The sequence below is a fragment of the Clupea harengus genome, chromosome 15 (assembly GCF_900700415.2).
Source record: "Clupea harengus chromosome 15, Ch_v2.0.2, whole genome shotgun sequence".
Lineage (NCBI taxonomy): Eukaryota > Metazoa > Chordata > Actinopteri > Clupeiformes > Clupeidae > Clupea > Clupea harengus.
Genome location: NC_045166.1, coordinates 6,850,382 through 6,869,464, shown reverse-complemented (window position 1 = coordinate 6,869,464; position 19,083 = coordinate 6,850,382). Strand labels below are relative to the sequence as shown.

Sequence of the window (19,083 nt, the reverse complement as noted above, 5' to 3'; positions counted from 1 at the left end):
TTGTATTGTGTATTATGCTGATTATAGCATTCCAACTCAGTAGGCTACTGGACCGGTTTTTGTCCCCAGTACAGTGGACCCTAAAAGATGGGAAAATAGGGCACAGGTTAAAAAATACGGAAGTTCTCCTAGTATGAGAGAGAGAGAAAGCACATGATGAGCTGGCTTTGCATACAACATAAATGCCCTAAACGGTGATTCATTTGGGGAAAACATCACTCCACTAGTGACTAGTCAGTCATTCACTTATTTTTTCTGTGAGAAACTGTTTCTCAGTTCAAATGATTGAATGTTTTGATTGATTGAATGTTTATAGCTGAGTGTAATTCAACGTTATTTTTACAGAGAAGGGCGTGTACAGTGAGGTTGAAAGCCCTACTGAAGGAGCTGAGCTTGAAAAGTGCCAGTGGCCACAGTGATGTTTCTATGACGGACATAAACCCTGCCCTGTGATCATTTTGGCCAAGACGTTGGTGCCGGTGGGTGCAACAGCGCCCTCTGTTGACAGCTTCCCTTTACTGCAACAAACGTTTTCACCATATTGTCTCACTCGCCTCTCTCGGTTGTAGTACCAGGCCATCTAAAATCTTCGGTACTACTCTTCCTTGCCTGTCTCCTGAGGTGACAAAGGGAAGATGCAGTGTTTGTAGCCTACATACGCATTTAATACCCCTCTAATAAAGTGAAAATATTTCTGCCAGACTGCCAACTTGAGAATGCAGTCTGCTTACCAACAACGCCACCAGTGCAATAGTGTCTCTGCAGGACTGGATATGAGTTATAAACCGCATGCACACACACACACACAACAGCTCATTTTGGTCAATGCAGGCAAAATGCACAGCACATAGACAAGGTGTAACTGAGGTATGCATGGCAGTTCTACGTGCAAGGTTCCTTGCACCAGCAGAGCTAACTGCAGGCCCTTAGTTTTTCCATTTTCTTCGTTTGGACTCATGATCCGTTTCACACAAATGATTCTTGAGGTATATGACTATATGAATAGCCATCCTTCATTCAGAGGCGGTCTCTCATTCAAGAGGGCTATGCCTCTTTGATTTGGACCATTTTTTATATGTGTATAATAGTAAAGATGTTTTGTAAACATTTAAATCTTTATCATTTTCTGAAAAGCTGTATACTTAAAATTATTTGATATTTGAAATTAAAGCTGTGGGTCAGGCTGAGCTCAGTCTAATCAGCACTGCTGTGTTGGACAGCGATGTCCAGGGTGGGGCTCCACGAAAGTGCAAGGGGCTGAGTAGCCCATGAGCCATGCATGTACTGTTAGTGCCTGTTAACTATATATACACACACTCCGAGGAACTTCAAAAAGAAAGTGATCAGAGTCAAGTCATAATAACTGAAGTCTTCATTTTATTGTGAAATAACAGATACAGAAAATATGTACAATATCAAGTCAGTTAATAAACTGAACTAAACATCCCAAACCTGAGTGAGGCTGGCCGGATGAAGGGAGGATGGCAGAGGAAACGACAAGAAAAAAACAAAACCCTGATGTTCTGTAGCTTTCCTGTCACCTAGGAAATCAGTAAACCAGAGGTGGCTAATGTAATCTGCCACGGCCTTTGAGGCTCTGTGATTGGGCATCCTCGTGCTAGGACTGAGGAACAACCCTGCCGGGGCAGACAAACCCTGTGAGGACAAGCCTGACTGGACAGTGCCTGGACCTGACCAGCACCCACTCACCACACAGATACTCATCAAAGACCATTTCACCACCATTATCTTCTACGGGAATGAACACCAGCAAACCACTCTTGTTTGTTTGTTTTAAATCAGCAAATTGGTTCAAGCAAATTTAGAAACTTGGAACTGACTGCATTGTATACTTTTAAAAGGACAAATCATGTCGGACTGAATGTATTTTCCAAGAAGCAACACACAGACATACAAAAACCAAACAATACTTTCGACTTCTTCCACACACAAAATTTAACATTTTAACACCAGTTTAAATGAATTTTTCTTCCATCCAACTTCATCAAACATTAAAAAATAAAAATAGGATAAAGAAAAGTAAAACGAGGGCGAAGAGTACCATACTCACCACAGACCCAAATCTGAACGGAACCTTTTACAGATCGCCCAAGTTCACTTCTGTGCTAATACCGACAAGGAGTCCATGAGACTTCACGGCACTCTCACGTGGAGAACAGTATCACACCAATGGTTGTAGTTTCACCATCAAATCGGCGTCCAAACAATTTCACTGTCAATTACCGTCATGCTGCTCTTAAATGTAAAAATTAAATGCGTTTTGTGCACTTAAAAAAAAAAAAAAAAGAGAAAAAAAAATACTGGGCATAATTATCTCCTGCAGTGCCAGCTACCTGTCTCTCAGAGTGGTTGTGTGTTTTTTTTTTTTTTTTGCAAAGGAAACACATCTTATCCAAACGTGGTTTGATCAGAATGCTGGCAAATGACTAGTACACAGGAGGGAGGGAACAGCTGTTCATGAGAAGACATCCAGCAGGCGGGGCCATATCAAGTGTGTGTATATGTGTGTGAGAGAGGGGGGGGGTGTGTATGTGTGTGTGTGTGTGTGTGTGTGTGTGTGTGTGTGTGTATGTATTTATGTGGAGGCCATGCTCAGTGCCGGCTGTCGGAGGATGGGGAAAGGGAACGGGAGCGAGAGCGGGAACGAGAGCGAGATGGGGAGCGGACCGGGGAAGGCGGTGCACGCTGCACGGGGGGGCTTGTGGGGGAGCCGGACTCAGCCCGCAGCGGGCGCTTGGATTCGGACTTGGGCCGGGCTGGGGAGTGGCTGGGCGAGCGGGAACGGCTGCGAGAGCGGGAGCGGTACGACTTCCTGCTCCGGGAGCGGGAGCGGGACGGGGAGCGACCACGGGAACGAGATCGCGACGAGCTCTCGGAACGAGAACGAGACCTGGACCTGCAGGAGTGGGAGATAGACAGACAGAAAAGGAAGGGGAGATAAAGTGTGAGATATGTCCTAGTCCAAATCACACACCTATCAGCTGAATCATTTTACATCAACAATACCTGTCTCACAGCTTGCCTGCACTATTCCTGACTTACAGATCTCAAGTCATGATGATAAACCTACCTGCCTAACAGCATGCCTGCACTACCTGACTCACCTCTTTTTGTTGGCCTCAATGAGTCGGATTTTCCTCCCATTGATCTCCTTCCCAGACAGTTTGTCCAGGGCATTCTTCAGATCACTGGAAGACGCAAACTCAACAACGCTGTAGAAATGAAACACACATGTTAAGGCTTAGACTACATCACTTTAAGTGCAACATGTCACAGTCCAACGAACGTGTACCGATTCAGGCATCATTTAAGAGCTACAAACGCATGCACGTGTGAACGCAGACGCGAGGAGAGCAATGGTGTGGTGCGAATACAACAAAGGCAGGTACCCCTCGTTGAGCTTTGGGCGGTGGGCATCCGCAAAAGTCACTTCCCCAGCTTGCCTCATGAAGTCTTTCAGGTCCTACACACACACACAAGACCTTTAGTCAGCCATGAGCCTAACCACATCACTCTACTTCATGTACAGTATTGACAAAAGGAGAGAAGGATTTGGTTAGGAGCAAAAGTACTTCTACAAAGACTACCACAGAGGGGAGGGGGGGGGTCCAAGAATCTCCAAAACAATACAAATGCACAAGTGTCCAGCCCAAAACACGTACAAAATGGAGTTGAATAATTTAGTTTGAACTTGGAGCTAATATCCTTGCAGTTACTCCATGCCAGTGAAAACAGACAGGATAACAAGGTGCTTCTAATTGGGGGCCAGTAGTACATTGAGGTTCTGTCACATTCTGGTCCTCTTCCAGAGCGAAGCCACACACTCACATACACACACACAAAAAAAAAAAAAAAAAAAAAAAAAAAAAAAAAAAAAACACCTGCTACCTTAACGGAATTGTTCACTTAAGAATTTGTAAGGAATGTTACGAGTCCGAATTAAAACAGTATATAAAAAAAAAATACTGGCTGGCAGTACCAAAATGTGACATTTTTGGATCCCCTCTCACCCCTCAGTGTACACGTTTTACAGAGAGCAGCAGAAGATGTGATTGGAGTAGCCTGCTGTACTGTACAGAGCCCCTGCATTTCACTGGACAGGAGGGCTGAGGACGCCATCCGCCTTGCCCCCCATCAGTGCAGAGTGAACAGGGGTGGAAGATAGTAAACTAATACCTGGGAGCCCTTCGGACAGGGCCACTGGGTCTCTCCTAGACCATAACATCACACCGAGGATGCTAGCGTCGGCCACCTGGAGGGGACTCACTCACGGTGTTTGCGGTACCACCAGCGAAGGGGGGATGTGGGGGGCATGTGTAGGGGGGGAGGATGTAGGGGAGGGTTTGGGGTTGAGTGGGTAGGAAGGAGATAGCGATCGAAGCCTCTCAAATTACCGAACGCCTCGATCAACACGCCAGCGACCCGTTCTGTTTTCGCTCTCCCTCTCTTTCTGCCCCTCTCTGTTTCTTGCTCGCTCTCTCTCTCTCTCTCTGGGGCAGCTCGGCAGCGCCAGGCACCCCCAGCCCTCCACCCCTCTCCGCTGGGAGGCGGCGGAGGGGCGGCACATTGGACGTGGCAGCCAGCGGCTCGAGAGCGAGAGCGGGGCTCCCCAGAGCGAGTGCTCATACGACCAGCAGGAGGCAACTAGGAGTGGGACACACTGCCTGGCACGATTGGCTCAACCCACACAGAGGGACCCTGAAGGGGTTTACTCCACCATAAGCGAGCTCTTCCATACGACACAACAGTCAAGCTGGCAAATAAAGGGGTGAACAATTGGTTAAAACAGAGACAAAAAGTCACTAGGTTGATTTTTCTTTTCCAAACTCAATCTAATAACACTGACTGAATGCTAGTTAACATAAGGTCAGGCTATCTGTGGGAGAGTTGGTTAAAGAAAGGGTCTATTTGGACCAGTTAGATTCCCACTGTAACAACGGGCCTAAGTTCGGCCATCTGGGTGTCTACTTTATTTAGATCACTTCACATTTTGATGTTGATTTGTTTATTTTGATGACAATGTTGTCTCCCTAGTTCTTAGACTTTTAACCACTCTGTCATTTAAACACTGTATGACCATAACAAACATTTAAAACGTGACCACTTTGTCGAGGGGGAACTCACCTGCCAACTGACTCTCGAGGACAGGTTCTCCACAATGAGCCGGTTCTCGGTGCGCATAGGAGGGGGGTTCCGACTGCGTAACAAGACACAAGAGTGTTTCTTAAGGATGGGAACACAGAGTCTAAAATGCTATTATGTCCATGGTTCCACACACAATGTGGTGAGCTCTGAATGCCTGTGCAGAGCACACATGTGGCTCCCTGTGCTCCGGCCTTACCTACGACTGTCCGTGGAGCCTCTGCCGTAGCGGGCTGGGAAGCGGCCGGCGCCGCCACCACCACCGCCGCCACCACCACCACCGCCTCTCCCCCGCCCCCCTCGCAGGCGCACACGAGCATGCTCAATGGTCACCCTGTAAGGAAGCACAAGTCTCCTTTAAATGAGCCACCACTTTACTGGATACAAGCAAGCAATTAGGGGGGTTTACTTGTTTACTTTGTAAATTAATACAATTCTGTTGTTGTGGCTTACCTTTCATTACAGAGTTCTTTGCCATCAAGTTCGTAAACAGCATCTTCTGCATCTCGTGGATCATCAAACTCCTATAGAAATAGAATGACCACGGGACTTAAAGGCAACCTTGTAATTCAGTATGTCAGGTACTGACACTATTGGTAGGCCACAATTGGAGGGCCAAAAAAACCAGTAAGGTAGGATGCAAATATTAAACAAATGTTCGCAAGCTCAGAATGTATTAATAGCAACAGTATTGTTATGAGAGGTTATCCCAAATGTAATGAAATATAAATAACCTCTACGTTTGAGCGCTCTTTTTAAACAAAATCGGACTTACCACAAAACCGAATCCGCGTTTTAGATCGATGTCGCGGATTCTGCCATATCCTTTGAAGAAACGCTCGACATCTTTCTCTCTTGCAGAGGGATTCAGCCGACCAATGAAGATACGACACCCGTTCATTTTCTCGTTTAAATCCAGCGTAAATTTGTACTGCAGGAATAAGGCCATAAAATCACAATGCGTTTCAATTATACAGGGACTGCAGGTAATCTTAAATTTAGGGTTATAAAATCGCAGGAGAACGGAGCACTCTAAAATCAAAATAATCCTGCGACATCAAAAGGCTAATGTATAGCACGCTAGCTTTTAGCTACCTGGTGTTCACTAGCTAATAGCTAAACCAATTTGACTAAACAGTTCGTTTCTTATAACGCCAACCCAGGTTATAGTGCACCATGGCCTACATAACGAAGGTTGTTGCTGCTCATTCGGTATAGCTATCAATCAAATAATTAAGAAAACAGATTATTCCTCAAAGCAACCATTTTTGGCCTGCTAACTAGCCGAGTAACGTCAGCCCTAAATTTTAACACGATGCGTAGATCTCAGCCATAGCCTAATGTCGTGGTATCCCTAACTAGCTAAAATACGATAAGTAACTAACATTAATTTTATAGCCACGAACATTAAGTATTATGACCACCGTGTGTAGATGCGTATTTGCAAGAACAGTAATTTCGAAAAACACAAAGCCGATATCACTCACCTACCGACACAAGCCAGCCGTCCTTACTGTTCGAAATACAAAATGGAGTCTGTTTTCGCTCTAGCACTCTACGCTTTTAGACTCTTACATTAGGGCTACAGTGCAAGGGCATTCGATTCTACCAATTATCCAGGGATAGTGAAATCAACATTCCACAAGTTTCTTCTGTTATGTGATATGCGGTGTAAATATGCGGTGTTATAACGTGCTGATCTGTTATTAGTCTGTAAATATATTGCTTAAAGAAGATATAATGTTCATTTCCTCACTGTAATACTATTTGAAATACAAAATATTTAACAGGAACCCCGTAAATGGACTCGTCCAGTACCGCCCCCACCACACGCAATGAACGGTGGCTGTGGTTCGTAAAAATGCAGGTTCCATTTTAAAATGCGATTTAAACACCTTTAAACACTTCCGTTTTAGTGCATTGAGCCACCGATTTATGATAGATAGATAGATGGATAGATTATTAATCCCGAGGGAAATGTAGGTCATCCAGTAGTTTATACACTTATACACCTCACAGACATACATACATAAATCACATACACATAGGGAGAACATATTCACACGGAGTGGGGGTGTTTACAGATACTGGACCCCAGGAAGAATAGTCTCCACTACGGTGTAGACTAATGGGGATCCTTATTAAACATAAACAAGAATGGGTCTGACCCTATGGTACAGTATGCAATGATTGTGACAGTGTAGATGTCCAGGAGGAAAGTGTTATTGTGCCGCTAGTGTGAAAGTGGGCGATTAAAAATTCTATGACTGGAAGTAACAGAATGTGGGCCTTTAAGGCTATTTTTGTGTTCTGTTAGGCATACTTAGCCTACGTTAATGTAGAAACACCTCATAAATCAAAATGTCGTTTATTGGCCTAAAAGCTTAACGTTACTCAAAAAATATTACAGTGTGGCTACAAGACCGACTGTATTTAATGTATGACTACCCCAAAACCAGACACCGGGATTCAAACCCCTTTACCACTATAGGCGATTTGCCTATAGTCATTTATATATCATGCATCAGGGATTGCATTACGCAACTCATGAATTCATATTAGTGCTGATGATTTGTCTCCTATTTCCGGTGTCTTAAAATCATTTTGTGAATGTGATCTAAGAGCAGTACGGATCTTACAATATTAGATCTAACCACTAGATGGAGTATGGTGCCCTATGAATTTGCCTCAGGGATAAGGTGGTTTTTATGGGGAATTGCCTTTGAAGCTCTGCCAGTTTTTGTCATAGAGACATAAAAATAACACCCCCAGAAACCTGGATGATGTGGCAAGAAAACCTGTGGGGGGTACAGGGCCACAAAGACATTCCAGGGCCATTACGTAATGGCCATTGTCTTTGACCGAGGTGTCCCAGGTTTGTTTACACCCAACTCATCAATATGCATTTGTAGGGAAACTAGTTTTGCAGAGGGATAGGACACTCTGAAGTTATAAATATGTAGTAGTGAAATCACACACACCTGAATGCGAAACGCACCTTTGTAAAGCTAACACCTATGTTTACAAAGTTCAGAGTTCAAAAGCCTTGCTCCAAAATCTTTAAAATGTGTTTTTTGTACAAACTCTGAAAATATGTTTTTGTAAGGGTTTGTTTAAATAAAATATATTTTGACTACATTCCTTTCACGCTCATGTTTATATTTTAGAAGACCTCAGCAATATTATCATACATGTCACTTTTGCCTCAATGTTTTTAGTTAGGTGAAATATACAAAAATATCAAGGCATGGCAGACTACCCAAGAAAGTGAAAAACAGGCTCGGACTCAGTAGTGTGAAGAAGTCGACATCTTTTCAGTCAAATTTAATTATTTCGCTTTCTAAGTAAGTTGAAATAGACTGCGAATTTCCCCCAAAGGAAATCTTTATCGTTTACCCAGCATTTGTTAAGAGTTAAACGCTAGGAAATGTCTCCATGCAACATACCCAAGACAGACGTTATTTAAATAAATAAATAGATAAAAATGCAAAGTGCATCCCACACACTTCAAAAGAAAGCTTTTATTAGAAATAGTTATATACACACGCACATTGTAGAATTAAATTAAACTTTATACAAATATTAAAATACTATCTTCACACCCATCACAATGTACAGGAAAAGTAAAAGCAGTGAAATGGGATACAATGGAGAGAAAAATAGTTGTGTTCCATTACATCAGAGGACAAGCACCGTACAACGGTGACCCGGGTCTAAAAATGAGTTCTCTTCTTTAATCTCTGAAATGTAACAAAGGAAAGACAAAATATAATTATGTGCTCTGACATGTTGTCTCGTTTTTATTATTTATATCACAGTCACTGGAAAAGTGTTCGGGGTGGACAACAAACAGATATGTGGACATTCTTGAGTCGTGTCCCTGGAAAACAGATTGAAACAACAACAACAAAAAAAAAATTAAAAAAAAAAAAAAAAAAAAAATCACCCACTCCCTAAAAAAACAACAGAAAATAAAAACTGAAATACCCAGGAGAAAGTGTTTATGCATAGAAAATAAACATAAGGCCATTTGGGAGATTATGACAGTTTCTCAAGATCAGAAAGAACACCAGACAGAAGATGAAGTCAGAAATTAAGTTCTTCTTTTAAACTTATGAAATGTCTTTAAGGCAGTAACACTATTTTTTGCCTTCGTTTACCCATTGCTCTGGTTCTTCCTCTGCTACACCAAACAAGGAACATCAAATCACTGCAAAGAACACAGTCAAGTTTTCTGGGGGTGGTTGATCAACAGCTGTTAATTCCTTACGAGGCAATTCCATTAACATGGAAAAGACAATCCCTTCCAGTTTACACTTGACAGCCACACCCACACACACTCTCTCTCTCTCTCTCTCTCTCTCTCTCTCACACACACACGGGTAACATATTGATAAACATCACTCGTTACTGCAGTCTGTTGCAGTAGTGTCAAACTTTGGGCCGTGTCTGAGGAATTAATCCGTGCTGTTGTATTCACAAGCATATGGCGCTTTTCTTTAACAGACCAAGCACTTCTTAAAAGGAGCCATCCTGAACTGATTCACTCATCTCATGCCTGTTCTGGTCACGAAGCCCCTGTTAGAATACACGTCCAAGAACCTGCACCTATTATCTACAATCAATTTTGAATTTACATGCATCTGAGGGCAACCAGGCGCTTTGGGACAGGATGTTTATGTAGACAGAAACCAAAACAATCCAAATAAGTGATGCGACATGAACTATAACAATCACTGTTTTGTTCCCTTCTATGAACACCTTTCCAGTTGCTTAAAAGTAAAGCAATCACAGCTCCATGAGTAGAGCTAGTTTCATACTATCAGTGGGTAAGTAAAGCAATCACAGCTCCATGAGTAGAGCTAGTTTCATACTATCAGTGGCACATCACCATAGGTTGTCTTTGATTCCTTATCCTGTGTTGATAAAGAAAGAAAGCTTTCCGCTGATTTCACTACCAACAAATAATGCCTGGCATAAAGCTTAAGCATTTAAAATCCAATAACAGTGCAGATGAGGGACTGCGTTTTAACATGCCGGGGGGTGGTAGGACAGTGAACCAACTTCTCTGATGGGATCATAAATATTGCAATTTAATCCCATACACAAACACGACTTCAGATTGATAATCACAGCCATAATGAGGAACACACACGCACGCACGCAGAACCCTGCCCCTCTTGAAATGAAGGCTTTCAATACACAGTGAGAATGGTGGGAGAAGCATTCAGAAGCACACCAATAGCTGTCCACAACCGGGAACAAAACCAAAAGTAAAACACATTTAAAACAAACCATACTCATGCTATAAAAGTAGCACAGCACATATCATTTTGAGTGTGTGTGTGTGTGTGTGTGTGTCTGTGTGTGTGTGTGCGTGTTTGTGTGCGTGTTTGGGTGCGTGCATGTGTGTGTTACCAAAATCAAAAGGCCAGTATTTCTTTTGGTGCAGTGAGTGAGAATCTTTCCTTGCAGGTGCAACACTAAGGATCTCACGCTACTAAGCAGACGGAGACTGAGGTGCATCTGGAGTGCGAGTTTCATGCGTCTCCTTCCCCTGCCCCCGATGACGAGGTTTTTCTGTGAGGCAGACGAACAGCCGCATGCAACGTACAGAGACTGCGATAGGGCCCAAGCTTGCGACTCGTAGAGAACTGTCCGTGATCTCCATGTTCTACCTCAGAACTTCCCAACCACTTCAATACGAGCAGGGTGATTTATCATTTCCTTTGTACAAGCGCTAACCTAATATGAAAGGTTACATTTTTTGACATTTCATGTCATACAGTCTGATGCAAGCCTTTGGCGACTGGTCTAAGGTCACTGGCTAAAACGTGCCTAGTGCCATTTAGGGGCAGGGAAGAAAACAAAAACGTGAGAACATAAATAGTGAGAAAAGAACTTTGGGAACTTTTTCTTACGTATGCCTTTGTAAACACCTCTTTAAGGTGTATAATTCCGATGTTGTTGCCAGTGGTCAGGTGTGAGTCGAGGTCGTCTCCTGCGATGGCTGAGCAAGTGACAGCTGTGGCCTACACTGCTGGCAGGCCTGAAGGTTTGGGGTCATTGCAGGTGAGGGACAGAAGTGTACAGGTGGAGTGAGGGGCATGCCCTAGGCTGGCAGGGCCTGGGGGAAGCGTTCGTGGAGAAGGCTACAGACGCCACAGTCCTTATGGGCATCAGCAGGGTGAGGGGGGCACTGGTGCCCACAGGACTCAGGCTTCCTTCAACAAAGGAATATCTGCGAGAAGAACAGAGAAGGAGAGAGAGAGAGAGAGAGGGGTGTGTGAGAACATCAGTGAACATTGAATAACACATGTGTGTACGTTGTTTTGAGATCAAGCATCGTCTCAAGTGTATGGGGGGGCCACTGCCATACGTAGGTACAGTGCATTTGAAAAGTTCAGACTCTTTCAAGATCTCCACATTTTGTTGTTTCAGACCCAAATGGATTCAACAATGACTAAGCAGTTTTTTTTTGTTTCTGCTTTGTCATTGTGGAGTACTGTGTGTAGACTGATAAGAAAAAAAATAAGAATTGAATCCATTTTAAATTGAGTCTGAAACGTAACAAAATGTGGAAAACTTGAAAGGGTCTGAAAACTCTGAATGTACCGTATATACCCATATCAAGTTTAAACTCTCTGAATGTACCGTATATACCCATATCAAGTTTAAACTCTCTGAATGTACTGTATATACCCATATCAAGTTTAAACTCTCTGAATGTACTGCATATACCCATATCAAGTATATTCACCAACTCTGGTATGCGGCAGCCAGAAGCCATCATATGAACATAACCCAGGCATGAGCAGAGGAGGTGGACAGGTCGGCCTGAGGTCACATACCGTCAGCAAAGTCCTCCGAGGAGGAGGTGAGGGAGAGCAGGCTGTGCTGGTCGCTGCTCTCGGAGTCGTGGGGCAGGGGGGCGGCGGCGGCGGCGGCGGCGCCTGGCTGCTCAGCGGCCCAGGAGCAGGAGGAGGGGGGCGAGTAGGGTGGCGAGTAGGGTGATGACGAGGACGAGCAGGAGGGCGTCGGGTGCACCAGCACCGTCTCAGCGTGGCGCGAGGAACTGGCGGAGGAGGAGGAGGTGCAGGGCAGGAGGTGGCAGTCGGTCTGGGAGCCCCCGTCGGACTGGGGTCCCTCAGAGAGCACGATCTGCACCCGGGACTCCTGGGGGGCGGGGGCTGCTGTGGCCACGCCGCTGCTTCCGTACACGGCCTCCTCATAGGAGGGGAGCGACACCTGAACGCCCTCCACAACGATGGAGGACGGCTGGCCAGACACTCCCTGCTCACGTCTAGGAGGACAAATATATAGAGAGGGAGGGGGGGAGAGAGAGAGAGAGAGAGAGAGAGAGACATAGATTAATCAATGTTGAATGTGGCAGCACAGAATTGGAAGCAATTCAATTCAATCTTATTTTATTGATTGATACAGTGCTATTAACAACAGACACCGTCTCAAAGCAGACACACATGACTGTGGTGCCTCATACTTGAACTTTATAAACTGGATTGTTTGAGGCATTTATCTTGTAGGTGTAGGTGTGTGTGTGTGTGTGTGTGTGTGTGTGTGTGTGTGTGTGTGTGTGTGTGTGTGTGTGTGTGTGTACAGACTCCTGAACCCCCAACAGTGAGCAAAAGGAGACGATAGCAAGGATGGCAACTCCATTTTAATAGGAAGATGGCTTGGGCAGAACCCAGCCCAGAGGGGGGGCCCATCTGCTCGAGGCCGGTCCGATAGAGGGATGGAAAGAGAGGGGGCAATCAGGAGAGCAGGACACCATGATCGACACACAGAGGGATGGAAAGAGAGGGGGCAATCAGGAGAGGACACCATGATCGACACACAGAGGGATGGAAAGAGAGGGGGCAATCAGGAGAGGAGGACACCATGATCGACACACACTGCGTGTGAGTAAGTGTTACGGTGTCCATCGGGCCGGCCTATAATAGCAGGGCTCAGTGCTGGGGCGATTATGCAACAGGAGATTACAGGGCAGAGTGCAGCCCTCGGGGGAGAGCAAGAGTTCAGTGCAGCACAGCCAATGCCAACTGTATTTACACTCTGCATAATCATGGGAAATAGATGCGATTTGGTCACACTTGGTTGCAAAATGAATCTGAATTTTGTTTTTAACTCCTCAGCTCAAGTTTCCAGAGTAGAAAAAGAGCTCCAACACATACTGTTTTTTGCAGTGGAAGTCTTTAAAGGGGTAGACAGGAGTTTATTATATTTTATTGCATAACAGCATTAAACTGTATTTAATTCATATTTACCATTATCTATTACAATTACTATTATCCCTGCAACTAGAGAGATTTTAGTTTTTAGTGTCTGCACGGTATGGTAATATGATAAGCACAGTACAATAGATCACAATACAGGGAGTCAGTAAAGGGAGGAAGTTAGAACATTACATGAAAATAAACAAACATTCTGTCTTTAACATAGGCTTATGGACATTAGATATTATATTTTTTACACCCACCCCTCCCAGCCCTTATCAGTAATTGTTAGGTTTGTGCTGGTTTTACAGCCATACAATTAACCGCTCTTGCAAGCTGACATAAGCTAATGTTCCTAAACCGACCAAGCAACTGATCAATAGTGTAAATCAGTGTTTCTCAAACTTTTTCAGACCAAGGACCACTTAGCCAATAAAAAACAACTGGCGGACCATCTAACTAAATAGTATATCCCCGGAACAACAGGCCTCCTACCCAGACCTGGCGCCAGACAATTGTTAGCGGCACATTATTTTCGCGGGTGGGCTCTCCTTTTTTACGTACCGGTTATAGATATGACAATGCGCTAGGCAAAGCATCTGGAACCCTGCTCCATGCGTGACTTGATTATGTTACAAACTATAGTTCGCTCACAGCCTTATACTCCCATCACACACTCAGACACGCCAATGTATCACACAACACAACCAATAAACACAACGATGCGCATACCGACCACGCGACCGCAGTAATTCACTACCAACAGTAGGCTAGCCGACTGGCATTAATATAGCCATCCTAGTAGCCAACTTTTCATAATTAAGAGTTGCCATTATCCAATGTCACAGAATATAGTTATCATCTTGCGCAGCGGGAGAAAAAAACGCTGTTTGAATGCAGCAGCGCGGCGGGATGATGCCCAATGCGGCTGAACCATCTCGCCGTTGCACCTTCTCCTTGTCTGTGTCAGAGGCTCTCTCATTTAATTTTCTTTTCATTGTCCCTGTCTTAAGCCACCAATCCATGACCTTGTAAATAGATTAGGCTACTCTTTAATAGCCTTTAACTCTTAGGCTACTACTGACTGTGTTCTCTTCGTTCTGAGTTGTATGTTAGAAATGTCGCAATTATGACCAATAATGTCGCGGACCATTACGGGGCACTGGTGGACAACCAGTGGTCCGTGGACCACATTTTGAGAACGACTGGTGTAAATGGAGAAGCAGTATGGGGTTTTAGCATGGACAGGAAAAAGAGAGGACATAGGGCTTGATTGGAGAGCAGTGAAGCCAGCTTGGAGGCCGTTTCCCCTTGGGCCTTATGTTGACTGCGGAAGCACAAGGCTCTGGTTGGTGATGTAAAGAAACAGAAGAAACACTGTACTTATCTGGTAGCTTTGCACCAAATATTATTAGAGATAAAAGCATGCTAGCATGCTAACTGGTGTTCTTTTGAGGATACAGTTGGGAATATTGTGCTGTGAAACATTTTTGTACGTTTTTGCAGGGTGGTACATCCCGTACCACAGAATTACATGTGCATAGTCTAGGTGGCCAGTCTTCGCATGACCATACACCATCAAAATGAATTTGAAGATGATACCAAAACTAGTGAGCATTACAAAAACACAAAACATACTAATTTCCTGCACACTTTTGCTTTAAGTGACCAACAAGGCAATGTAAATACTCTGTGTTTAAGTTAACTTGAATATTCAAAGTGTTCAGGGTAATTGAAAAATCGAAAACTCAATTCAACTAAAATAACTAAATACACTAAAGGAAAAAAAAAAATGACAAAGCTAAATTTCAGGAAACTCTTTAGTTCTTCTTCCAGCTGAGGGACTCACCGGCTGTGGTGCAAGGACTTGAGTTTGGGCTGCAGCAGCACGAACAGAACCACCAGAAGGAGGATGAGGGCCACAGAGCTGGCTGTGGAGGCCACGATGGACAGGGCCGGCATGGCCAGCGGAGAGTGCTCATCCTTCCCTGTCAGGGCATGGACACAGCAGGTGAGCACACACGCACAATATGACCTCACAGGCACAATATGACCTCACAGGAAAATGAACTCTGAACTTTGTGCAGCTCAGCAAGTAATGTCAACGCCACCAAGGTCATGGGCTCTACACCCAGGGACAAACTGACAAAAATGCATATCTGTATAGTGCTATAAAGTGCTTTGGATCAGAAACGTTAGTGGTTCAGTTTATTGTTCAATGCCTATTGTATTATTCACAGGCTATACACAAACTCCACTGTAAGGGTTAGTTGCTAGTTAAGGTTAGGGTCATGAGAAATGACTCACCTTGGCTCAGGTGGCAGCTGACCTGCAGGGCAGCGTCCCACTCCCCATTCTGGCAGGTGCGATAATTGTACACTCCTTTCAGAGCGAAGCCCTCGTCGCAGAAGTACTCGATCACGGTGCCCTGGGCAAGCCGATGGCACGGGGTAGGGTGGCAGGTGTAGCCGCCGTTCTCAGGCTCGCTGGGAGGCTGGCAATCTAGGGAATGATAGTACATTTGCTAAATTAATAAACAATCCAGAGGAGTTCAGCACTGCAAGAGGACAATGGGGAGGAAGTCCGACTTGTTGGTTTTGGGGGCAGACAGTATGGCAGATAGGTGGAGAAAGGGAGCAACGTGCGCTCTTCTTAATGGCATCCTGTGGAAGATCACAGCAGCTGGGGGCTCAGTGTGTATCATAGAGGGTATGCCATGTTTCCAAACACACACACAGGGGGGTTGTCCATAAAGACACGGTACGGTAGAAGATGCAACACTGATCTAGCAGAAAATGAAATGTCCCACCCAACTGAGTTTGTTTGAAATGGGCCTCTGTCACAGCGCTAGCTATTTTTCCTCCTGTAACAACCTCTACTATGTGGTGAAACAAAGTCAACATGAACAACACAAAGCATTAAAACAACTACCTGTCAACTCTAACTCAGGTTGCATAAAATCATGGATTTAGTGAACTTAACCTTGACCTTGGATTTATAGTCAGGCATGGATGCGAAACTGACAAAATATGACCGTGTAGCTTTTTGTTTCAAAAATGTGAAATAGAAGGAAAAATGTATCATCTTTCAGTAAGCAGCTTGACTGCAGCCTTTGTGAATAAATGATGCTACAAGTGGAATGGAACAAGAATCCCATCAGCAAGGGGAACAGAAACGCTGCGGACTAACGGCAAGGTGACGTGGCGCTGGCTCACCATCAGTGCGTATGCAGAGGGGCGGCTCATAGGACCAGTGTCCTGAGGTGGTGCACGTGATGATACTCGGCCCGTCCAGCACGTAGCCCGGGTCACAGCTGTACTGCAGCAGCGTGCCCAAGGGGACCGAGCCCCGGTTGGTCTCGGTCAGATTCACCCAGCCGTGCTGCACGCCAGAGGGCCTCGGACATCCTGCAGGAGGGGCAGGAGAGGAGAGCCGGTGTTAGCATGTTAGCCTGCTAGCTCCACACAACCCTACTTCACTTCAGAGGTACAACACCTCACACAATAGATCTTTTCAAATCCTACTGATAGCGTTATTTTAAAAGGCACCACACCAACACCAAACACAGGAATGACAAGAAACACTTCGTTGAAAATATGTTGGTTTACCATAGCATTTTACTCCCAATTATCAAAACAATATGTTGGTTTACCATAGCATTTTACTCCCAATCACCAAAACAAATGTAGCAGAGGACCTATTGGAAGATTATAGTCTTCTTCTAGTCTTAGTCCTCTAACAGGTCCCTTGTTAGTACAAGGACATGGCTGTTGTGCCGTCTCAAATTCCTGTCCTGCGGCTGATCAAACAATGTGATGAAGGTATAGTTATGGCAAACCATCATCATTTTAAGGATGGCCTCATCATATTCTTCGTAATTTCACTAAATCAAGATTATGCCAAGGCACGTTAGCTTGTAGAATTTGGAAATGAAACATCTAGGTGTATGACTTGATTACATCAGCTAAGTGGCTGACATAGGAAGCGCCATATGGAAAAGTAACACAATTTCAAATGTGTTTTGATTAGTTCCATAACAACCACTCAAGGTCAATATTTTAACGATGTCAGAGGAGAGGAACCCTTTGAAGCACCACCAGGACACAACCAACAGCCCTGGGCCATGTTGAAGCACACCTAGCCTGTCACAAGCACAACATTCATCTCTTTTTCCCCAGAGCTGTTGCGGGGAGGCATTTGAAAGACAGACTGACCCTGCACCAGGTTGTCTTGGACCAGGTGACAGCTGATGGGCAGGGCTGGATCCCACTCGCCATTCTGGCAGGTTCGGTACTTGTACTCCCCCCTCAGAGTATACCCCTCGTCACAGTAGTACTCGATAGCCGTGCCCTGGGAAATGCGATGGCAGGGGGACGGGTGGCAGGTGTAGCCGCCATTCTCTGGTGCGCTCGGTGGTCGACAAGCTACAGATTCAAAAATAAAATAAATACAAAAAAAAAAAACAAGAGCCTAATTTACAGGCCCTCAGCTAGAAGTGAGTACTATAGTCATGTTACCCAAATAATTGGCTAAATGGCTAAATGCTAGCTACTGACTCTCACTAAAAACTAATACGTTTATTGAACTACTGCTGTAGCAGAATCAATATCCAAATGCTGACTGAAGCATCACGCCGGAAAAGACCAAAGCCTCCGTGGTTGGAGGTTGCTGGCTCACCGTCTGAGCGTATGCAGAGGGGCGGCTCATAGGACCAGTGTCCTGAGGTGGTGCACGTGATGATGCTCGGCCCATCCAGCACGTAGCCCGGGTCACAGCTGTACTGCAGCAGCGTGCCCAAGGGGACCGAGCCCCGGTTGGTCTCGGTCAGATTCACCCAGCCGTGCTGCACGCCAGAGGGCCTCGGACATCCTGCAGGAGGGGCAGGAGAGGAGAGCCGGTGTTAGCATGTTAGCCTGCTAGCTCCACAGGCTTCAGTTTCACTTCACTTCAGAGGTACAACACCTCACACAATAGATCTTTTCCCGTGCTGCACGCCCGAGGGGGCAGGAGAGGAAGGGCATCAGCAGGTTAGCGTTAGCCTGTTCGTTCTGAGGGTGAGAATGGTTCGGAGGAGGATGCAGCCGGGGGACAGTCGAAGACTAGACTCCACTGATAAGCAGCCTGATGACCCACACAAGATTCAGGGCAAAGTCAAATTGACAGCAATAGTTAAGCCAGGACAGGTCTCTAAAAGAGGGTTTCGAAAGCTGTGGTTATACAATGTTACAACAGTTATGTTGCCATGTTAATCACCCTTTAAAATATGATTGGAGGATGGAATCTCGTAGCCTGGCGAGGCCAGACTGTATCTTCATTTCAGTTCTTGGGATATAGTCTGGAAGCCCTACATTAAGGACCCAGATTTTCTGTGGTGCCAATCAACAAGCTAACATTGCATTAGAATGTGTTGGGCTGGATGATAAGTAGTGATGAAAGAGATACAAGTAGTGATAAGTGATACAAAGTTGTGCTATGAAAATGTGCAGCACTTGAAGAGAGCTGTGCTCATGGCTTTTTAAACACTGATCCACTCCATTCAAATGGACTAAAGCAATTTAATTTCAAATTCTTCATATAGCTGAGGAAACTCAAAGGGAGTGCCTCCACACCACGAGGCGTGAAGTGAAATGTGTGAGAAGGGAAGCCAGGTTTGGGACTACATAGACACTATGAAGAAAAAAAACAA

General features: G+C 44.9%; 2 protein-coding genes across 4 annotated transcripts in view; both read right to left on the bottom strand.

The window, feature by feature from the left end:
- Nucleotides 1–1,354: 1,354 nt before the first annotated feature.
- srsf5b (serine and arginine rich splicing factor 5b) lies at nt 1,355–6,754 on the bottom strand. 2 transcript variants are annotated; one of them, XM_012826634.3, is made up of 8 exons: nt 6,651–6,754; nt 5,939–6,094; nt 5,617–5,687; nt 5,363–5,497; nt 5,146–5,218; nt 3,411–3,484; nt 3,126–3,233; nt 1,355–2,917 (listed from the first exon to the last, which is right to left on the bottom strand). In XM_012826634.3, the coding sequence occupies exons 2-8, from the start codon at nt 6,062–6,064 to the stop codon at nt 2,614–2,616; spliced, it is 891 nt and encodes a 296-aa protein (XP_012682088.2). In that variant the 5' UTR covers nt 6,065–6,094; nt 6,651–6,754; the 3' UTR covers nt 1,355–2,613. The 2 variants fall into 2 exon arrangements, with proteins under 2 accessions (XP_012682088.2, XP_012682089.2); XM_012826635.3 differs by having other exon boundaries at nt 6,655–6,725.
- A 1,915-nt stretch (nt 6,755–8,669) lies between these two features.
- susd6 (sushi domain containing 6) overlaps nt 8,670–19,083 on the bottom strand; it is a 31,453-nt gene continuing 21,039 nt past the window's right edge. The window contains exons 3-9 of one of the 2 annotated variants that reach the window (XM_012826629.3): nt 18,075–18,266; nt 17,612–17,821; nt 16,613–16,804; nt 15,705–15,899; nt 15,247–15,385; nt 12,015–12,466; nt 8,670–11,404 (exon numbers count right to left, since the gene is read on the bottom strand). In XM_012826629.3, the coding sequence (XP_012682083.2) occupies nt 11,379–11,404; nt 12,015–12,466; nt 15,247–15,385; nt 15,705–15,899; nt 16,613–16,804; nt 17,612–17,821; nt 18,075–18,266 (1,406 nt within the window). In that variant the 3' untranslated portion in view covers nt 8,670–11,378. Of the gene's footprint in view, nt 11,405–12,014; nt 12,467–14,493; nt 14,743–15,246; nt 15,386–15,704; nt 15,900–16,612; nt 16,805–17,611; nt 17,822–18,074; nt 18,267–19,083 lie in introns of those variants that run through there. The other variant, XM_012826632.3, reaches the window with a different exon arrangement.